Source organism: Nycticebus coucang, chromosome 22 (genome assembly GCF_027406575.1).
Source record: "Nycticebus coucang isolate mNycCou1 chromosome 22, mNycCou1.pri, whole genome shotgun sequence".
Lineage (NCBI taxonomy): Eukaryota > Metazoa > Chordata > Mammalia > Primates > Lorisidae > Nycticebus > Nycticebus coucang.
Window position 1 is genome coordinate 41,500,565 of NC_069801.1, and position 19,916 is coordinate 41,520,480.

Consider the following 19,916-nt stretch of genomic DNA (forward strand, 5'->3'; position numbering starts at 1 on the left):
GTAGTTGGATAGCGGTAAAGGCTGCACAACAATATGAATGTAGTTACCACCACTAAACTATACATTTTAAAATGGTTAATGTGGTAAATACATGGTGGTCAACTTTATAGCCATCTATATTATGTGTATAAATGCCATAATAATGTTCGGGGCTTTTTTTTTATTTCAAAATATCAAGGAGGTACAAATGGTTTTGGTTACATGGATTACTTTTTGTAATGCTTGAGTCGGCTATAAGCGTGCACCACCCAGTGTTCATCGCACCAATAAAATGTCTTTAGGGCGGTGCCTGTGGCTCAGTAAGTAGGGCGCCGGCCCCATGTACCAAGGGTGGCGGGTTCGAACCCGGCCCTGGTCAAACTGCAATAAAAAAATAGCCAGGCGTTGTGGCAGGCGTGTAGTCCCAGCTACTCGGGAGGCTGAGACAGGACAATCGCCTAAGCCCAAGAGCTGAAGGTTGCTGTGAACTGTGACGCTACAGCACTCTACCGAGGGCGACAGGGTGATACTGTCTCTAAAAAAAAAGTCTTTAATGTCACCTTCTCGGCGAGGTTTTTCTGGGCCACCCCTTGTAAAATGCCACGCCCTCCACAAGCCGAGAAAGGGACAGAGTCGCCCCGGGGTCGAGTCAGGGGCGTGTCCGGAAAGACGCCAGCAGCTGGGGCCGCCCCCGCGGGAAGGACCAGTAAAGGCGGCTCGGGAGGGGCGGGGCCGAGACCAGCTGGCTGGGTTTTGGAGGGATCTGCCGGGGCCTTCTGGAGACACAAGAGGGGAGCGGACTGGGTGGTGATTTCCGAGTTAGGGGAGCGTTCTTCGGCTAGCCGCTGGGCCTAGGCTGACCGCTCTTGCAGGGACGGGGCTCCTCGGCTTCGGACCTTCAGCCCTTCACAGCCCCCGACTCCTGCTATGCAGACCTGGCCACTGTAGACGCCAGAAGCGCCCAGAAGCCTCGGACAGACCCTCTGGCGCTTCTGTATTCTTTCCTGTAAATAAGTCCTGTCTTAACCACTGATCTGTGGTCTGCAGATTCATTCTTTGAATCACTGAGACCAAGAACCTACTGAAGGGCAAAATTACAGTATCAATGGTGGCGCCCTTAGCTCAAAGGAGTAGGGTGCTGGCCCCATATGCCAGAGGTGGCAGGTTCAAACCCAGCCCCGGCCAAAAGCTGCAAAAAAATTCCGGTATCAAGAATTGGACTCCACCAGCCTCCCACCACCAGCCTGGGACTGAGAGCTCTGGAGCAGCACCCCGAAGGACAGGTCGAGGTTGCCAACCTGCCGGCCATGATTGTTTCCACCCACCATCTGTGCCACATCACCTTCCACATTGTCCCCATGGGACAGACTCTCTCCGTGGACCTGCAGCATGCTGTGGCTCCCAGCCCCAGGCGGCTCGGGAGGCAGATGGTTGGCTGCAGCTGGCCCTGAGCAGCTGTGATGCTGTTGTTTTGGTAAATGAGGGCATGGGATCTGGGGAGCCTCTGTACAGCCTGGACCTGTGGCACGTGATGCCCAGCGCCACGAACCTGTACTTTGATGTGGCCTGCAGGTGCAGCCACCAGAGCACTGGCTGCAGGAGGCTGCCGTGTGCCAGGGCCTACTGTTAAGAGTGCAAGATGCGCAGGGCACCCACCACCTATGCGATGGTCAGCTTGCCCGCTGGCAATCTAAGCCTGACCTTGCTGGAGCGTGCAGGATACCCGGAGATCTTCCTCCCCTGCTTTGAGCCCTTGCCCTCCATGCTGGGCCCTGGCTGGGTCAGCCACGTGGACCATCTGACCTTGGCCTGCACCCCTGGCAGCTCTCCCACTCACGCTGGTTCCATGACCACCTGGGGTTTTGCCACTTGCCGCTGAGCCCAGGTGAGGATCCAGAGCTGGGCCTCAAGGTGGCAGCAGGGTCTGGGCGTGGGGGGCTGCGGCTCACTGCCCTGCAGACCCCAGCAGTCTTGTTCCCATCCTGGTGCTGGCTGAGTCCTTGGTGGGGGGGGGAGCACCCAAGGACAGGACCAGGTGGAGCAGTTCCTGGTCTGGTACAGGGGACGGGGCCAGCAGCATGTGAAGCTATATACACCCAACATCATGGAGGTTACCGAGAGCGTGGCATGGGCCGGGACATACCGTCTCCCCCTAAGGCGTACTACCAGCAGCCAGGCAAAGAGAGACATATCCAAGCTGCAGGGCACGAACCTAGCCGTCTGGCCCAACAGGGAATCCTGCTAGTTGGTGATAAAGGCAAGTTCCTGCTTCAGGTCTTCACCAAGTCCCTTTTTGTTGAGTACACCTTCTTCCTGGAGCTAATTCAGAAGCAGGGGGCCACAGACTTTGGCCAAGGCCAAACATCAGGGACCTCTGGCAGTCCGTGGAGGAGCAAGCTGCCAGAAGCCAGGAAGCTTGAGAAGGGCCAGAGCCACCAGTCCTGAAGCTGAGCTCCCAGCCAGCCCTGGGCAAAGAAGAGTGTTTGTCCAGAGTGATCTCTCTTCCTCAACCAAAGAGTTCGGACTTTTGGTGGGCCAGGGCCACCAGTCCAGCATACGACCTGCCAAAACTGAGGAACACCCACAGGAGACCCAGCTCGTGAAAGGCTTTGCCTCACGGGCTAGGTATGACCTTCTCTGTTCAGTACCTGGCGTTACTTAAGCCTCTCACTGGGCTCCAAAGAAGGGGAAATTTTTTTTAAAAACTAAGGACCATCTATTATGTAAAATGCATATGCACAATATAAGGAATAAAAATTACAGAGGCAGAAAATAGAACATAAACAATACTTTGAATTCCTGATTCCATTTCCTTCCCACTCAGCCCCCAAATTCTGTGATTATGAACCCTTTTCCTATATTGTTTCACTACATATATATTCCTCAAAAAATGATTTTGTATTTGAAGTAGGATTTAAGACAGAACAAATCCATCCCGGCCCTAGGGAACACCACTGCAGGTGAGGAGGGGCTGGGTCAGGATTGAGCCCCAACCACCTGCTCTAGGGTGATGCCACTGCTCTGATCATAGCTGAACAGAAATCTAGATGGAGAGTGTTGGGTATCAGCCACAACCAGATGCTCCCTGCAGCTGCCTTCACCCTCTCCTGGGATTGGGGGAAGAGAGATCACTCTGGACAGTACACTCCTCTTTCATCTGCCCAGGGCTGGCTGGGAGCTCAGCTGGTAGAAGTCAGGACCAAGCTGGACTTCACCATGAGTGAGAGGGTTAGGGAGAGGTATAAAGCTTTCCAAAATGACTATAAAAATAAGTACTTTATTAATAGCAAGATTTTCAGGGGTGGAGTCTTCCAGAGGCGTCACTCAGCGGCAGTGTTGGGGATGGGTGCATTAATAGAGATGTGGGGCTGAAAGAAGCTATCCAGGACTTGCTGGCCCCGGCTGGTCTTTTTCCGGGTGGATAGAGTGGACACCTGAGACCTTTTGGAACCCTGTGAAGAAGCCAAAGTAGGGAGGTACTAAGGATGGAGCACAGGGAATCTTTTCCTTCCATGTACTTCCTTCACTCTACTGAGGTACCTCAGGTTTTAGCCTGGAATGCTGTTGAGCTTTCAATCTGCCTCTTCAATCAACTCTCCAAAATACTGCCCCAGGGAATCTTCCTAAAATACAAATCCGAGTCCTCTCTCTACCTAAACTGTTTCCAAGCAGCCTGGTGCTTAAACCCTAACTGAGCTGGGCTGGCCTTCCTGCCCTCTCCTGATAAACCAACTGACCACAGCTCCCTGAGCACTGCAGACTATATTGTGAACCACCTTTGCTTATACTACACTCTTAGGCCTGGAAAAAACATCCTTTCTGGCCAGGCAGTGGCTCGTGCCTGTAATCCTAGGACTCCTAGGACACTGGGAGGCTGAGGCAGGGTTGTTTGAGCTCAGGAGTTAAGAGACCAGGCTGAGAAAAACTGAGACCCTTCCTCTACTAAAAAAAAAAAAAAACAACAACACACACACAAAACTAGCTGTACATTGTGGTGGACACCTGTAGTCCCAGCTACTTGGGAGACTGAGGCAAGAGAATGGCTTGAGCCCTAGAGTTTGAGATTGTTGTGAGCTATGATAATGCCACAGCACTCTACCCAGGGTGACAGAGTGAGATTCTATTTCAAGAAAAAAAAAGGCTTGGTGCCCATAGCTCAGTGAGTAGGGCACCGGCCATATACACCAAAGCTGGGGGGTTTGAGCCCAGCTCAAGGAGCAGCTGCAGGGAGCTAAACAACGACAACTACAACCAAAATATAGCTGGGTGTTGTGGCGGGTGCCTATAGTTCCAGCTGCTTGGGAGGCTGAGGAAAGAGAATAGTGTAAGCCCAAGAGTTTGAGGTTGCTGTGAGCTATGATGCCACAGCACTCTACCGAAGGCAACATAGTGAGACTCTGTCTCAAAAAAACCAAAAAGTTCTTACTCCTGATTCTTCTGCCAAATCTAAAGAAAACAAATCATTTCTGGGGCCCAGACTATTAGCTACTTCCTCCAAACAGACTTTCCTGATCCTTTCCTGCCAAACAGAACTGACAGCTCCATACCTTATATCCCACAAATCCTAGGACACACAATTTACACACCTGTGACACTGGACTGTCTCCTGTCAATTTGCTCCTGTCCCCTTATCCTACATCCCACCCTGTCAGGTCCCGGGGTCAGGAACTATTCCTTTACCCCTAGTGAAGCCTGGAGTGGAGAAGATTCACTTAAATGTGTATCAGTTAACTAAAAACCATGGATCCAGAGGACAGATGGCTGGGTGAGGACACAGACTCACCTTGCAGGTCCCTGGCTGTTGTCCCTCATATACACAAAACACCTAGGCAAGAAGAGAGGGGGAAGACAGGGCTGGCACCTTCTCTGAAAGGCAAACCCCTATATTCTGTCCTCAACTTCATACCCCAGCACTTCTGTTTAAAATATGCTTTTTTGTCCTGTTTATGCAGTAACAGACTCATGTGGAACACGTAGGAAACACAAAATAATAGAACAAAGACAATAAAAGTAGTGCCTTTTTCATGGCGGTGGAGACAGCTGCCGTGCGAAATTCTTCCCGTGTCAGCCAGCGAGCACCAGGTCGGGTGCTGGTCACTGGGATTTGCCCCTCCATGGCCAGACCGTATACTTGGTATGTCAGCTTGATGTGAGAGAAGATGTGGACCACCTGGAGGGAGGGCCAAGAGTCTTAAATAGCCTGTGGATATGGCCTCAAAGGCCATTATTCCTGGCACCTCTGCTGCTCACTCACCTCCCCGAAGTGCTGAAGGCAGCCCTCTGGGAGGGGCCCGGCCCAATTCTGCAGTTCCTGTAGCAGGGCCTTGTACTGATGCTTCTCTGAGGGCTCCAAGGTCACAGATGGGAACTCCCACAGTCCTGCCAGCAGACCTGAGAGTGCAGCCAGGTAGCGGTGAGGCCGTACTTAGCTCCTTACTTCTTCAACCCTCCCTTGCTGCACATGCCTCTGCCCTCCGGTACCTGACTTGGGCCGCTGTACCAGAAGAATTCGGGCACCCCCAAGGGCCTTGGGTTGCTCTAGAACGCAGGTAGCAGAGTATTCCTCCCTGGGGGGCCTGCGGCTCGCCTTTCGGGGAAAGTTGGCCACCCCTAGGGTCTGGTCCCAAGGCTCTGTGAGGGGCAGGCACAGCTGGCACTGCCCAGTGTTGCGAGCTGGGAACAGAGATTCCCAAGCCCCATTCAGGCACCAAGCCCAGAGAGCAGACCTGAGTCCAGGGCTGCATAACCTTACCCAGGTTATAAAAGAACTGAGATGAGTTTTCTGTAGACAGCTCCCTGATGAGGCCAAGAAGGTCGAGGGCACAGGCTAGGGTTGGCACTCACCACACTCCTCTATGTTAGGACTGCCCAGCAGGTGTTGTGAGGCTGAGAGCTGTTCCCGCTCCACCTGAATGGCATAAGGTGGGTGTCATGGGGCAAGGGTCACTCCCTAGGACCCCTCACTGCTCTTTCCCCAGTAGTCTCACTTTCTGGTGTGCCCGGCATAGGCCCTGTACAGGGCATTGACTGCAATGTGGGCGCTGTGGAGTACACACTGTGGCCCCCAGCTCCATGGCTGCTTGGTTGAAGTCCCCTGGCCGGTCTGGGTCTACCAGTTGCTGGGCTAAACTCCTATAAGAAAGTAACATCGCTGTGAGCCAAAGCCCCTTGACAGATACCCTTCCCGTTGCCCCAGTATCCTACCAAAGCTGCTGTGAGACAACAGTGCTGCTGGGATCAGCACCAATGGCTCGAATACGGCATAACACCCGTACTACATTCCCGTCCACCACACCGGCTGTCTGGCACAGAGGAACTGGAAGTCAGTCTGGGCTGAGAGGAAGGAGGGTGAACATGCACAAAGTGGAGGTGGGCTATGGACTCACCTGGCCAAAGGCAATGGAAGCAATGGCCCCAGCTGTGTATCGCCCCACACCAGGCAGGAGCTGCTGCAGAGCCTCTGCTGTACGTGGCATGTGACCCCCTAGCTCCTCTACTACCTGATTCAGGTAGGAAAACTCAAGGTTATGAGACACTCAAGGCCCTTAGACTCCCACCCTCCTGCTACTCTCTTACCTTCCGAGCCCCTTCCTGCAGTCGCCGGCCTCGAGAATAGTAGCCCAGGCCAGCCCAGAGTTGGTTTATCTCCTATGGGAAATGTCAGAGGGCAAAAAGATCATTGGTCAATCCCTTAGTTTCCCCATTCCCTCTAACGTAGTGTATTTCTCACCTCCAGGGAGGCATTGGTCAGGTCCTGCAGTGTAGGCCACTTCTACAGTACCAAGGCAGGCAAAAAGAGATGAGGTCAAAGGTGAGAGTGGTGGAAGAAGCCTCATACTCACATGAAAGTACAGGTTCTCATTTGGTGTCTGACCCATGACCACCTGCCCTTTCCTCCCTTGGAGTCACCTGCATCCATCGGGTATAGTAGTTGATCACCGTGGCAACCTGGGTCTGCTGCAACATGACCTCTGACACCCACACTGGAGGAGAGGGATTGGCATGAGGGCACTGCTGATCTGCCTTGGTGCTATCCCTTAGCCCCCAGACCCAAGGGCCTCAAGGCAAAGTGGTCCTGCTCTCAGGAGAGGTACTGACCAGCATACGCACGCTTGTCTAGGTCCACTTCATGCTCCGCCTATTAATAAAACCCCAGATGGGGAGTTAGTGTGGAGGGGGCTGGGTGCTAGCCTCCCCTTCCATTGTCCCTCATCTGCTTACCTGTCTTCTCCAGGGTAGGTCCCGCTTCTCTCGGTCGTACCAGCTCAGCAGGTTTCCCCGGAAGGCTGTGACTTCAGCTGTGTCTCTGAATAGATGGTACGGGCAGATGGAGGCCTGCATTTCCACCTCTTCCGGCTGCCTGGCCAGACCTACTGAGACTTCAGGACAGTCAGAAATTGTCCCTGCACACCAGGGACCCAGCATACAGCAGCTATAGTGGTGTGTTCCTGCATAGTCGTTCCTCCGCCTCAAATCTTGCTTAAGTTTTGGAGCTGGAGTCAGACCGGAGTTATACGTAGCCATGACTAAGTTTCTGGCCTTAATTTTCTCAGGGTGGTACTGTAGGCTCTTTTGTTTTGGGGCCAAAACCTAATAGTTTCAACCAGGCATAATGTGTACCTGTGCAGGGCTTTCCTGAAACACTTTCAGTTTCATCAACTCATTTGATCCCATGAAAATCATGAGGGAGGAAATGAGGCTACTGCTCCATTTTACAGATAAGAAAGCAGCCATTTAGAGCAGTTATCCCAATGTCACATAGCAATAACACACAAGATTATACCCATACTTAATCTCTAATGTCTTCACCATACCATGCTTCCTTCCCGGTCTAAATCGGCCCCCTTTCATGGGCAATGAAACCAACCCCCTGAGACTTGGGCCAAAACTAAACTCCTCACCATCAGGGGCAAAAGGCTTGGCCTGCTTGCTGCTAAGGACATGTTTCTCCCTTTCCTTCTGGCTGGCTGCCTGCTTCCTGTGACCACTTCCTACAACTGCTCGTGGCTTCCTCATGGCCTGGAACAGAAAGACCTAGTTAAAATAGTCACAATGAAGCTGAATCTTGAGGCTCTACAGAGATGGTAGCCACTTCCCTCCCCACACTATTCATATCTAGCTTTTGTCAAGCACTATCAAGATGCTCATGGGTCTGCTCTTGCTGGCTGTAACACTGAGGTATGACCAATATGCCTGAGCAAGTGGCCTCAGGGGGACTAGCATGAGTAAGCCCTGGAGACTTGCAAAAAGTAAGAAGCCAGGGCTGGTAGGGGTCAAGGACCAAAGCCTACTGTTTGGGAGCACTTGTATATCCAGGTTGTATAGACAGGGGTTGTTCAGGTGTGTCTGTGAGCATGGGGACAAGTTTTTCTCCAAAAACATAGCATGGTTACAGTGAAACAGCCTTTAGCAGTTATCTAGCCCCAAACCTTCATTTTATGAAAAGGAGGAAAAAAACAAACAAACAAGGGTCAGAGAGGGAAAAAGATTTGCCAGAGAACAGATGGCAAATCAGTAGAGCAATAGAGATGAGCCACTTTTTTTTTTTTTTTTTTTATTAAATCATAGCTGTGTACATTAATGCAATCATGGGGTACAATGTGCTGGTTGTATATACAATTTGAAATATTTTCATCGAACTGGTTAACATAGCCTTCATGGTATTTTCTTAGTTATTGTGTTCAGACATTTATATTCTGCATTTAGGAAGTTTCACCTGTACCCTTCTGAGATGCACCGTAGGTGTGGTCCCACCAATTGCCCTCCCTCCACCCATCCCCCCTGCCCCACCCCTCCCTTGGCCCTTTCCCCATATTCTTGTGCTGTAATAGGGTTATACCTTTCATATGAAAGCTATAAATTAGTTTCACAGTAGGGCTGAGTACATGAGATCAGCCATTTTTGTTCCTAATCTTTTCCTGATCTAATAAATCACAGCTGGCTATCCATGAGTAATGAGAAAATGTACCTGGTTGATCTTTACCGCTCTGACTGTTCTCTGGCTATGTTTTGTCTAGAAGCTAATAGCACTTAGTGAGTGCTTACTCTGTATCAGACCCCCGAAGAGCTTCACTGGATCTCTCACTGAATCGCCTGATGACTCCATGAAGTACTTACTAGCCTTCATGTTAGTTATGAGGAAAGTGAGGTTTATAGAGATTAAGCAATCTGTTCATTCTGATCCAGTGCCTACACTCTTACAGTCTGCTATGCTCACTCCCTACTAAGCCTCTCTTTCAAACTTGAAACCTCTGATTTTACAACCTCATTGTCATCAAAAGAGCTTGCTTCTTCCTTGAAAGAAAAAAGATACAAAGCACAATCAGCAAAGAAAGAAAAAAACAATAAAATTGCCCCCCAAAATTGCACTGTTCTAACCGCTTCCTCTTCAAGGAACTGTTCCTCCAATCCCTTCCAACCAACACTCAATTTCTTCCCTTCATAGTTAAACTCATTTATTTCCATATTTCATTCTATAATCCATTCTCCAAAGAGCAAAGCAACTTTCTAGACATAATCATGTCACTTCCTTCCTTAATATCTTCAATGGCTTCCCACTAAATCCTTGAACAATATTTATGGAGTGCCTACTATGTGCCAAGCAGTTTTAGGTAATTAGAATACTTTAGTAAATAAAACATTAAAGATTTTTGCCTTTGGCTGGGCATGATGGCTCACATCTGTAATCCTAGCACTCTGGGAGGCCTAGGTGAGAGGACCCCTTGAGCTTAGGAGTTAGAGACCAGCCTGAGCCAGAACAAGACCTTGTCACCACTAAAAACAAAAAAAAATAGACACAGTTGCCGGGAGCTGGTGCCTAGGACTTTAAAAAGTTGCACAGGTGTCTCCAATGTACATTCTAATGTTGAGTGAGTCTAATGCAGAGAGATTATATTCCAGAGAAAGCTGAAAAGATAAGACTTCTGGGGGAGGAGACAAGATGGCTGACTGAAGCCAGCTTTCCACAGAGGCTCCCGTCCAGAAGGAGAGTTAAAGGACAAAAATTTAGCAAGTAACCTGGTGGATTTGAGCTGCACTAAGAGAGAAGGTTGAAGAACGCACGTCAACCCCGCTGAGGCGAGCTGCGACCACAAGGATACAAACAAAGGGTACAAAATCCATCACCAAGTGGACAGGAGTCCCTTCCCCCATGAGAATGGCTTGGAGTGCCCCACAAACAATCAGGCAGAGTTCAAAGGACCTCCCACTACACTCCACGGGAGAGACCCTCTAAAAACTGGACCTACCTCCCCTACTAGGGTGCCATGGCGTCCTCCTGCCAGGCATAAAACTATATAAAACTGTATATAGTCTCTACCTGGAATTCTGAGCTCCCAGTGCTCCCCTCCACTCACAATGAGGTCTGGAGGCCAGTCCCCCAGGAGTTCAGAGTGTTGGGTGATTTCTCGAGAGGTATGGACGGTGCCTGGACTGCAGCTGGTCAGTGCCGGCTCTGGGGCACAGGAGTGGGGAGAGGACGGTCGGTGGAGAGGGGACCACATGGGAGCGGCGGTTCCCTGAGGCACAGTGCGACAGCTGTCTTTTGGCGACAATACGGCCAGGCATAAAACTGTAAAACTGTGTGTGTTCTCTGCCCGCAACCCTGGGCTCCCAGCGCTCCCCTCCACTCTCGCTCCAAGGTCTGGAGGCCTGTCCCCCAGGAGACCAGACTCTTGGGCAATTGCTCAGGGGGTGTGGACAGTGCCAGGGCTGCAGCCGATCGGTGCAGACTCAAGGGCAAGGGAATGGAGAAAGGACGGTTGGCCGGAGGGGAGCTGCACCAGAGCAGCGGTTCCTGAGGCATAAAACAGCAGCCCTCTTTTGGTAATAATACGGCTCACTACCGAATATTCTGAAGCCACACCCCCTGTCTCCCTGGGCAACCAGAGACTGTGAGTATAGGATTTGCCTGAGGCAACACCAACTTGTAAACCGGGGAACCTCCCAGGGCGGGGCTGACCCAGAGGTCCACTTTAATGAGCCTAAGATGCACCTGGCCCTCAGGGGATCCTCAGCCTATAGACAATACCAGAGCAAAGACCAGCTGATTTGGAACTCAATTCAGCTTCTCTTCTGTAGGGGAACTGCAGAGTTGTTCTGTTCTGTTCTGTCAGTAACATTAATCAGGGGCGAGACTGGACCTGAGTGAAAACCCCCCAACCTTCATCAAGCGCCCTAGGTTGTCAGGCCTCACCTCCTCCTGCTAGAGAGAGGCAGAGCGCAGCGGCCTGGCAGACTTCCTTGTGATTCAGGCAGGTGCAAACTCCTGGAGTATTGGTTCACTACAGGCAACTGGGTCAGCCAACTGCAGGGCTAACAGTGACTAGGTGTGACAGTGGTGCAAGGTGGGGAAGGAGGCATCAACCTTCCCAGACTGATCTTTTGGCTGGATGGCTCCTCCTGACTCCACGCAGCACTGGAGCAAGCCACACCAGAGTAGTCACCAGACCCCTGTGATCCAGTTCCCAGAGACCTCTTAAACTCTCTCACCCGAGACAGGTGCAGACTGAGACAATTGATTTGGACCTTTTGAACTGAACCAATCACCTGAGAGGACAAATCAGGTGGTGCCCTGGGTGCACAGTGGTAGGAAGTTTGATTTTCCTTTTCCAATTGTTTGCCTGTGGGGGGCGGGGTGACTTAATTGCTGATACTTCTCCACAGCTGAGACTTCAATCCAGAGTATCTGTTTCACTAGGGTGGAACAGAAACCAGCTGAGAACAAGACAGAACCACTTAGCCCCACCACACCAGACAGGGCCCCAGTTTCTCAGGCCACAACACTGTACAGGCCCTCGACAAAGCCCCAGGGGAAAAAATCAAAGGGAGTAAAACAACCATGGGGCGGAATCAGCGGAAAAACTCTGGTAACATGAATAACTAGAATATATCAACCCCCCCAAGGAAAGATATGGCAGATGTAATTGAAATTCCATTCATAAACAACTGGCTGAGATGTCAGAAATCGAATTCAGAATTTGGACTGCAGACAAGATTAATAAAGTGGAATTAGGAATTCGAGGAGAAATTCAAAAGTTGTCTCAAGAATTTAACAAATTTAAAGACAAAACCACCAAAGACTTAGACACACTGAAGCAAGAATTTGCAGCCCTCAAAGATATGAGAAATACAGTAGAATCCCTTAGCAACAGAATGGAGCAAGCAGAAGAAAGGATTTCTGACATTGAAGATAAAGCCTTTGAACACTCCCAAACTCCTCAAAGAGGAAGAGAAATGGAGAGCAAAAACGGATCATTCTCTCAGAGAGCTCTGGGATAATTCGAAGAAGGTCAATATCCGAATCATTGGAGTTCCTGAAACCAATGAAGTGGCCTCACTGGGCACAGAGGCCCTTCTGCATGAAACTATGAAAGAGAATTTTCCAGACATGCCTAGAGATTCTGAAATTCAGATAGCAGACAGCTTCAGAACCCCAGCACGACTCAACCCCAATAAGACATCCCCCAGGCATATCGTAATTAACTTCACTAAAGTTAATATGAAGGAGAAAATTCTCAAAGCTGCCAGGAGAAAGAAAACCATTACCTTCAAAGGGAAGAATATTAGAATGACTGCAGATCTCTCTGCTGAAACTTTTCAAGCCAGAAGAGGGTGGTCGCTGACTTTTAATCTCCTAAAGCAAAATAACTTTCAACCCCGGATCTTGTATCCAGCTAAACTGAGTTTCATTTATGATGGAGAAATTAAAGACTTTAATGTCATTCATATGTTGAAGAAATTTGCTATAACCAAACCAGCTCTTCAGGATATTCTCAGACCTATCCTCCATAATGACCAACCCAATCCTATACCACAAAAGTAAACTCACTCAGAAACTTTGGATCAAACTCCAATTTCCATACTGGCAAAAGGATTAAAAACGTCCACTGGACTTTTGAAAAACTCGATACCCAAAATTTCACCACTTACCAATATTCTCCATTAATGTGAACGGCTTAAACTGTCCTCTAAAGAGGCATAGGTTAGCTGACTGGATACAAAAACTCAGGCCAGATATTTGTTGCATACAAGAGTCACATCTTAACTTAAAAGACAAATACAGACTCAGGGTGAAAGGATGGTCATCCCTATTTCAGGCAAATGGTAATCAGAAAACAGCAGGTGTTGCAATTTTATTTGCAGATACAATAGGCTTTAAACCAAAAAAGGTAAGGAAGGACAAGAATGGTCACTTCATATTTGTTAAGGGCAATACTCAATATGATGAGATTTCAATTATTAATATCTATGCACCCAACCAGAATGCACCTCAATTTATAAAAGAAACTCTAACAGACATGAGCAACTTGATTTCCTCCAGCTCCATAATAGTCGGAGATTTCAACACTCCTTTGGCAGTGTTGGATCGATCCTCCAACAAGAAGCTGAGCAAAGAAATCTTAGATTTAAACCTAACCATCCAACATTTGGATGTAGCAGACATCTACAGAACATTTCATCCCAACAAAACTGAATACACATACTTCTCATCAGCCCATGGAACTTACTCCAAAATCTATCACATCTTAGGTCACAAGTCTAACCTCAGTAAATTTAAAAAAATAGAAATTATTCCATGCATCTTCTCGGACAACCATGGAATAAAACTTCAGCTAAGTAACAACAGGAATCTCCATACTCATACAAAAACATGGAATTTAAATAACCTTATACTGAATGATAGCTGGGTCAGAGATGAGATTAAGAAAGAAATCGCCAATTTTTTGGGACAAAACGACAATGAAGACACGAACTATCAGAACCTCTGGGACACCACAAAGGCAGTTCTAAGAGGGAAATTTATAGCACTGCAAGCCTTCCTCAAGAGAATGGAAAGAGAGGAAATTAACAACTTAATGGGACATCTCAAGCAACTGGAAAAGGAAGAACATTCCAACCCCAAACCCAGTAGAAGAAAAGAAATAACCAAAATTAGAGCAGAAGTAAATGAAATTGAAAACAAAAGAATAATACAACAGATCTATGAATCAAAAAGCTGGTTTTTCGAAAAGGTCAATAAAATAGATAAACCTTTGGCCAACCTAATCAGGGAAAAAAAGAGTAAAATCTCTAATCTCATCAATCAGAAACGACAAAGATGAAATAACAACCGACTCCTCAGAAATCCAAAATATCCTTAATGAATATTACAAGAAACTTTATTCTCAGACATATGGAAATCTGAAGGAAATTGACCTATACTTGGAAGCACGTCACCTTCCAAAACTTAGCCAGAATCAAGTGGAAATGTTGAACAGGCCCATATCAAGTTCGTAAATAGCATCAACCATACAAAACCTCCCTAAAAAGAAAAGCCCTGGACCACATGGTTTCATGTCAGAATTCTACCAAACCTTTAAAGAGGAATTAATACCTATATTACTCAACCTGTTCCAAAAGTTCGAAAAAGAAGGAAGACTACCCAAAACATTCTATGAAGCAAACATCACCCTGATCCCCAAACCAGGAAAAGACCCAACAAGAAAAGAAAATTATAGACCAATATCACTAATGAATATAGATGCAAAATTATTCAACAAGATCCTAACAAACAGAATCCAGCAATACATCAAACAAATTATACATCATGACCAAGTCGGTTTTATCCCAGGGTCTCAAGGCTGGTTCAATATATGTAAATCTATAAATGTAATCCAGCACATAAACAAATTAAAAAACAAAGGCCATATGATTCTCTCAATGGTCATGATCAGAACACTTAAGAAAATCGTATACAAGGGACATTTCTTAAACTGATAGAGACCATCTACAGCAAACCCACAGCCAATATCATATTGAATGGAGTTAAATTGGAATCATTTCCACTTAGATCAGGAACCAGACAAGGCTGCCCATTGTCTCCACTGCTCTTTAACATTGTAAGGGAAGTTTTAGCCACTGGAATTAGGGAAGAAAAGGCTATCAAGAGTATCCATATAGGGTCAGAAGAGATCAAACTTTCGCTCTTTGCAGATGGTATGATTGTATATCTGGAAAACACTAGGGACTCTACTACAAAACTCTTAGAAGTGATCAAGGAATACAGCAGCGTCTCAGGTTACAAAATCAACATTCATAAATTGGTAGACTTTATATATACCAACAATAGTCAAGTTGAAAAAACAGTTAAGGACTCTATCCCATTCACAGTAGTGCCAAAGAAGATGAAATATTTGGGAATTTATCTAACAAAGGACGTGAAAGATCTCCAGAAAGAGAACTATGAAACTCTAAGAAAAGAAATAGCTGAAAATATTAACAAATGGAAAAACATACCGTGCTCATGGCTGGGAAGAATCAACATTGTTAAAATGCCCAAACTACCCAAAGCAATATATAATTTCAATGCAATCCCTATTAAAGCTCCACTGTCATACTTCAAAGATCTCGAAAAAACAATACTTCGTTTTATATGGAATCAGAAAAAACCTCGAATAGCCAAGACATTACTCAGAAATAAAAACAAAGCAGGAGGAATCACGCTACCAGACCTCAGACTATACTACAAATTGATAGTGATCAAAACAGCATGGTATTGGCACAAAAACAGAGAAGTAGATGTCTGGAACAGAATAGAGAACCAAGAGATGAATCCAGCTACTTACCATTCTTTAATCTTTGACAAGCCAATTAAAAACATTCAGTGGGGAAAAGATTCCCTATTTAACAAATGGTGCTGGGTGAACTGGCTGGCAACCTACAGAAGACTGAAACTGGACCCACACCTTTCACCATTAACTAAGATAGACTCTCACTGGATTAAAGATTTAAACTTAAGACATGAAACTATAAAAATACTAGAGGAGAGTGTAGGGAAAACCCTTGAAGAAATTGGTCTGGGCGAGTATTTTATGAGGAGGACCCCCTGGGCAATTGAAGCACTTCCAAAATACACTACTGGGACCTGATCAAACTAAAAAGCTTCTGCACAACCAAGAACACAGTAAGTAAAGCAAGCAAACAGCCCTCAGAATGGGAGAAGATATTTGCAGGTTATGTCTCTGACAAAGGTTTAATAACCAGAATCCACAGAGAACTCAAACGCATTAGCAAGAAAAGAACACGGGATCCCATCACAGGCTGGGCAAGGGATTTGAAGAGAAACTTCTCTGAAGAAGACAGGCGCACGGCCTTCCGATATATGAAAAAAATGCTCATCATCTTTAATCATCAGAGAAATGCAAATCAAAACTACTTTGAGATATCATCTAACTCCAGTGAGACTAGCCTGTATCACAAAATCCCAAGACCAGAGATGTTGGCGTGGATGTGGAGAAAAGGGAACACTTTTGCACTGCTGGTGGCAATGCAAATTAATACATTCCTTTTAGAAAGAGATATATAGAACACTTAGAGATCTAAAAATAGATCTGCCATTCAATCCTGTAATCCCTCTACTGGGCATATACCCAGAAGACCAAAAATCACATCATAACAAAGATATTTGTACCAGAATGTTTATTGCAGCCCTATTCATAATTGCTAAGTCATGGAAAAAGCCCAAGTGGCCATCGATCCACAAATGGATTAATAAATTGTGGTATATGTACACCATGGAATATTATCCAGCCTTAAAGAAAGATGGAGACTTTACCTCTTTCATGTTTACTTGGATGGAGCTGGAACATATTCTTCTTAGTAAAGTATCTCAAGAATGGAAGAAAAAGTACCCAGTGTACTCAGCCCTACTGTGAAACTAATTTAGGGTTTTCACATGAAAGCTATAACCCAGTTACAACCTAAGAATAGGGGGAACCGGGGTGGCGCCTGTGGCTCAAGAAGTAGGGCGCCGGTGCCATATGCCGGAGGTGGTGGGTTCAAACCCAGCTCCAGCCAAAAAAAAAAAAAAAAAGAATAGGGGGAGGGGGAAAGGGAGGGGAGGGAGGGGGGAGGGGGGTAGAGGGAAGGGGATTGGTGAGATTACACCAGCGGTGCATCTTACAAGGGTATGTGTGAAACTTGATAAATGTGGAATGTAAGTGTCTTGGCACAGTAACTGAGAGAATGCCAGGCAGGCTATGTTAACCAGTGTGATGAAAGTGTGTCAAACGGTCTGTGAAGCTAGTGTATGATGCCCCATGATCATATCAATGTACACAGCTATGATTTCATACAAAAATAAAAAATAAAAAAAATAATAGCTGAGTGTTGTGGCAGATACCTGTAGCCCCAGCTACTTGGGAGGCTGAGGCAGGAAGATCACTTGAGCCTAAGAGTGTAAGAGTGTGAGGGTGTGAGGTTGCTGTGAACTAGGCTGACCCCATGGCACTTTAACCTGGGTAACAAAGTGAGACTTTGCCTAAAAAAAAAAAAAAAAAAAAAAAAAAAGAGAGAGAAAGATTCCTGCCTTCATGAACCTTATACCCTCCAGACAATAAATAATGCAGATAGTATGTTAAGTGATAAAAATTAGCATAAAAAGGGAAAGCAGAGGAAATAAAGGGTAGAGTGCCGGGGTGGGTGGTAGAATGTTGCAGTTTTAAAGAACATGGTCCCGGTGGGCCTTACTAAAGTGCTACGTGACCAATGGCTCAAAGCAGTTGAATGTCTTTAAGTATATGGATACCTATGGGGAATGCATTCTAAGAAGAAATGAGTGCAAAGGCCCTAAAGAGGGTGCCTGGCATGTTTGTAGTACAATAAGGATACCAAAGTGATTAAAATGGAATGAAGTGGAGGCCAAATAGAATGGTATGGGAGATAATCTCTTTTTCCAGCAACCACCCTCCCTCCACCCATAGAGATGGGGACAGGGTGACAAAGAACCTTACAGACCACTGGAAGGCTTTGGCTGTCAAACTCTTGTTTTTAAAATAGGAGCTAGTTGGGCGGTGCCTGTGGCTCAGTGGGTAGCGTGCAGACCCCATATACTGAGGGTGGCAGATTCAAACCTGGCCCCGGCCAAACTGCGACAAAAAAATAGCTGGGTGTTGTGGCAGGCCTCTGTAGTCCCAGCTACTTGGGAGGCTGAGGCAAGAGAATCACCTAAGCCCAGGAGATGGAGGTTGCTGTGAGCTACGTGACGCCACAGCACTCTACTGAGGGCGATAGAGTGAGACTCTGTCTCTACAGAAAATAAATAAATAAATAAATAAATAAATAAAATAAAATAAAATAGGAGCTAGTCTTCTTACCACAGCCTTGTCAATTCAAGGCGAGGCCCCCACCCCCATCCCTTCTCACTATGCTTCCTTACTTGAATTTAGCTGCTTCAGTGGCCCAAGTGTCTGTTCAGCTTGTGGCCTAATACAATCCATTTCCTCTGCTTGGACATCTCTTCTGTGCTTGACCTAACATCTAATAATTTTTTCAGGTCTAGCCTTAAATGTCCAAATCAGGCCCCCCTGTCTTACCCTCTCCTGTACTTTTCCATCCACTTGTCACGTACTTGTGATTCTATTGTTCAGTAACCCGATCCCCCCCACCCCCCGCCTTGACGGTAAACAACTGCATGAGAGAAATGATTGAGTCTCTTCTATTGACTGCACTGTCCCGAGCCAGTGCAAGGTAAACAGTACATAGTAAACAACTCTTAAATTAACTAAGGCAATGGGATCGAGGATAGTCAAAGAAATGCAAGCAGTTTTGAATGGTAAAAAAGGACTCAGTAGAAAGAGAAAAGTTGAAGACGAATTAGAAACAGTTAATAGCCATGGAGAGGGGGATGGAAACCAGAATGCTTGGGGTAAGAACTGGTCTCCAGTAGGAACAACACTTTGCAGGGGTCCTCAAACTGCGGGCAACATGAGGCGGTGTGATTGTATTTGTTCCCGTTTTGTTTTTTTACTTCAAAATAAGATATGTGCAGCGTGCATAGAAATTTGTTCATAGTTTTTTTTTAAACTATAGTCCGACCCTCCAACGCTCTGAGAAACAGTGAACTAGCCCCCTGTTTAAAAAGTTTGAGGACGCCTGCTAGACTCATGTTAAGTCATTGGTTTACAGTTTGTCCCTTCCTCCCCATCCCTACTGCCAGAGCTTTAAGCCCACATTATCCCTTGCATTACTCCAAAAACTTCCTTGCCTGCCAGTCGGTAGTTCTACGTTCTCTGCAGCTTTGTCCTGTGCCCTGAGCTCCGTCTCTCCCTGAGCTCTCCATCCTTTCTGGGGATTTGCCCGTACCCAGAACATCCTAACTCCTAGAAGTGCTTTAAGCTCGAGGTCAGGCAGTGATCACCTGAGCTGCCGGGCCGTTCTGATGAAGACAGCGTGACACCAAGGCTCCACCGCTGAAAGAAGACATTACCTCCCAACTCTGCTCCCGCGCCGTCGGCCGGATGCAATCCAAGGGGCGTGGCTCAGGTCCCGCGCCGGCGAGCCTGCCGCACCAGCCAATAAGCTCCTAGCGCGCGCTCGTGGCAGAGTCTGCGTGCGAGATCCCGCCCCATCCCCTAGGCCTGAGCCAAACTCAGAGGCGAAACGGAAGTCGCGCTTACCCACAGATTACTGAAGCTAGAGACCTGTAGAATCATGGCTGCCGACAAGATAGCGAGCTTCAGCTCCAGCAACTTCCAACGGTGAACAGCTTCCCAGGGGTCACCTTAAAAACCTATGTAGCCCAGGGGACAGGTAGGCCTCGGACTTATATTTCTAGAGACAGAACTGAAACTCCAGAGGACTAGCTCCTTTCGCCTGAAGCAGCCACGAGCCGACTACAAGTCCCGGCGTGCACTGCGGCGCAGGTGGCCAAAACCTGGAGTGTTGGGAGCACAGCCAGGCCTCGTGGCAGGTCGGGAGATGTAGTCTGGAGCTCCTGTCTGTTAATAGATGTGATTCAGTTCAGTGAACAGGCTAAGCGTTGTGGTCCAGAGGAACTAGGAAGGATTGGGAGGTCTACTGTGGGGCATTATTTTTCTGGCTCTGGGGAATACTGCAAACTGTCACTTGTGGTTGCTGGGAACAGTAATATGGATCCTTGTGGTGTATTAAGAAAGCTG

General features: G+C 47.2%; 1 protein-coding gene and 1 pseudogene across 5 annotated transcripts; one reads left to right on the plus strand and one right to left on the minus strand.

Annotated features, from left to right (window-relative positions):
• Window positions 1-1,286: 1,286 nt before the first annotated feature.
• LOC128574712 (4-hydroxyphenylpyruvate dioxygenase-like protein) lies at window positions 1,287-2,399 on the plus strand (annotated as a pseudogene).
• An 839-nt stretch (window positions 2,400-3,238) lies between these two features.
• On the minus strand, window positions 3,239-19,893 carry MUTYH (mutY DNA glycosylase). Of its 5 annotated transcripts, XM_053576993.1 has the most exons (17): window positions 19,440-19,890; window positions 19,157-19,344; window positions 7,881-7,998; window positions 7,201-7,358; window positions 7,078-7,117; window positions 6,889-6,962; window positions 6,710-6,751; window positions 6,556-6,627; window positions 6,366-6,479; window positions 6,184-6,281; window positions 5,967-6,111; window positions 5,824-5,887; window positions 5,461-5,652; window positions 5,234-5,370; window positions 4,997-5,149; window positions 4,763-4,804; window positions 3,239-3,431 (listed from the first exon to the last, which is right to left on the minus strand). In XM_053576993.1, the coding sequence occupies exons 2-17, from the start codon at window positions 19,220-19,222 to the stop codon at window positions 3,300-3,302; spliced, it is 1,647 nt and encodes a 548-aa protein (XP_053432968.1). In that variant the 5' UTR covers window positions 19,223-19,344; window positions 19,440-19,890; the 3' UTR covers window positions 3,239-3,299. The 5 variants fall into 5 exon arrangements, with proteins under 5 accessions (XP_053432968.1, XP_053432970.1, XP_053432967.1 ...); XM_053576995.1 differs by having other exon boundaries at window positions 19,226-19,890; XM_053576992.1 differs by having other exon boundaries at window positions 19,157-19,890.
• Window positions 19,894-19,916: the final 23 nt, after the last annotated feature.

Coding starts and splice junctions, on each gene's coding strand:
- MUTYH (XM_053576993.1), bottom strand. CDS start 19,222: ATGTCTTCTTTCAGCGGTGGAGCCTTGGTGTCACGCTGTCTTCATCAG. Junction 7,999..19,156: donor AGAACGGCCCGGCAGCTCAG/GTGATCACTGCC, acceptor TTTCTGTTCCAG/GCCATGAGGAAGCCACGAGC. Junction 6,752..6,888: donor ACTATACCCGATGGATGCAG/GTGACTCCAAGG, acceptor TTGGTACTGTAG/AAGTGGCCTACACTGCAGGA.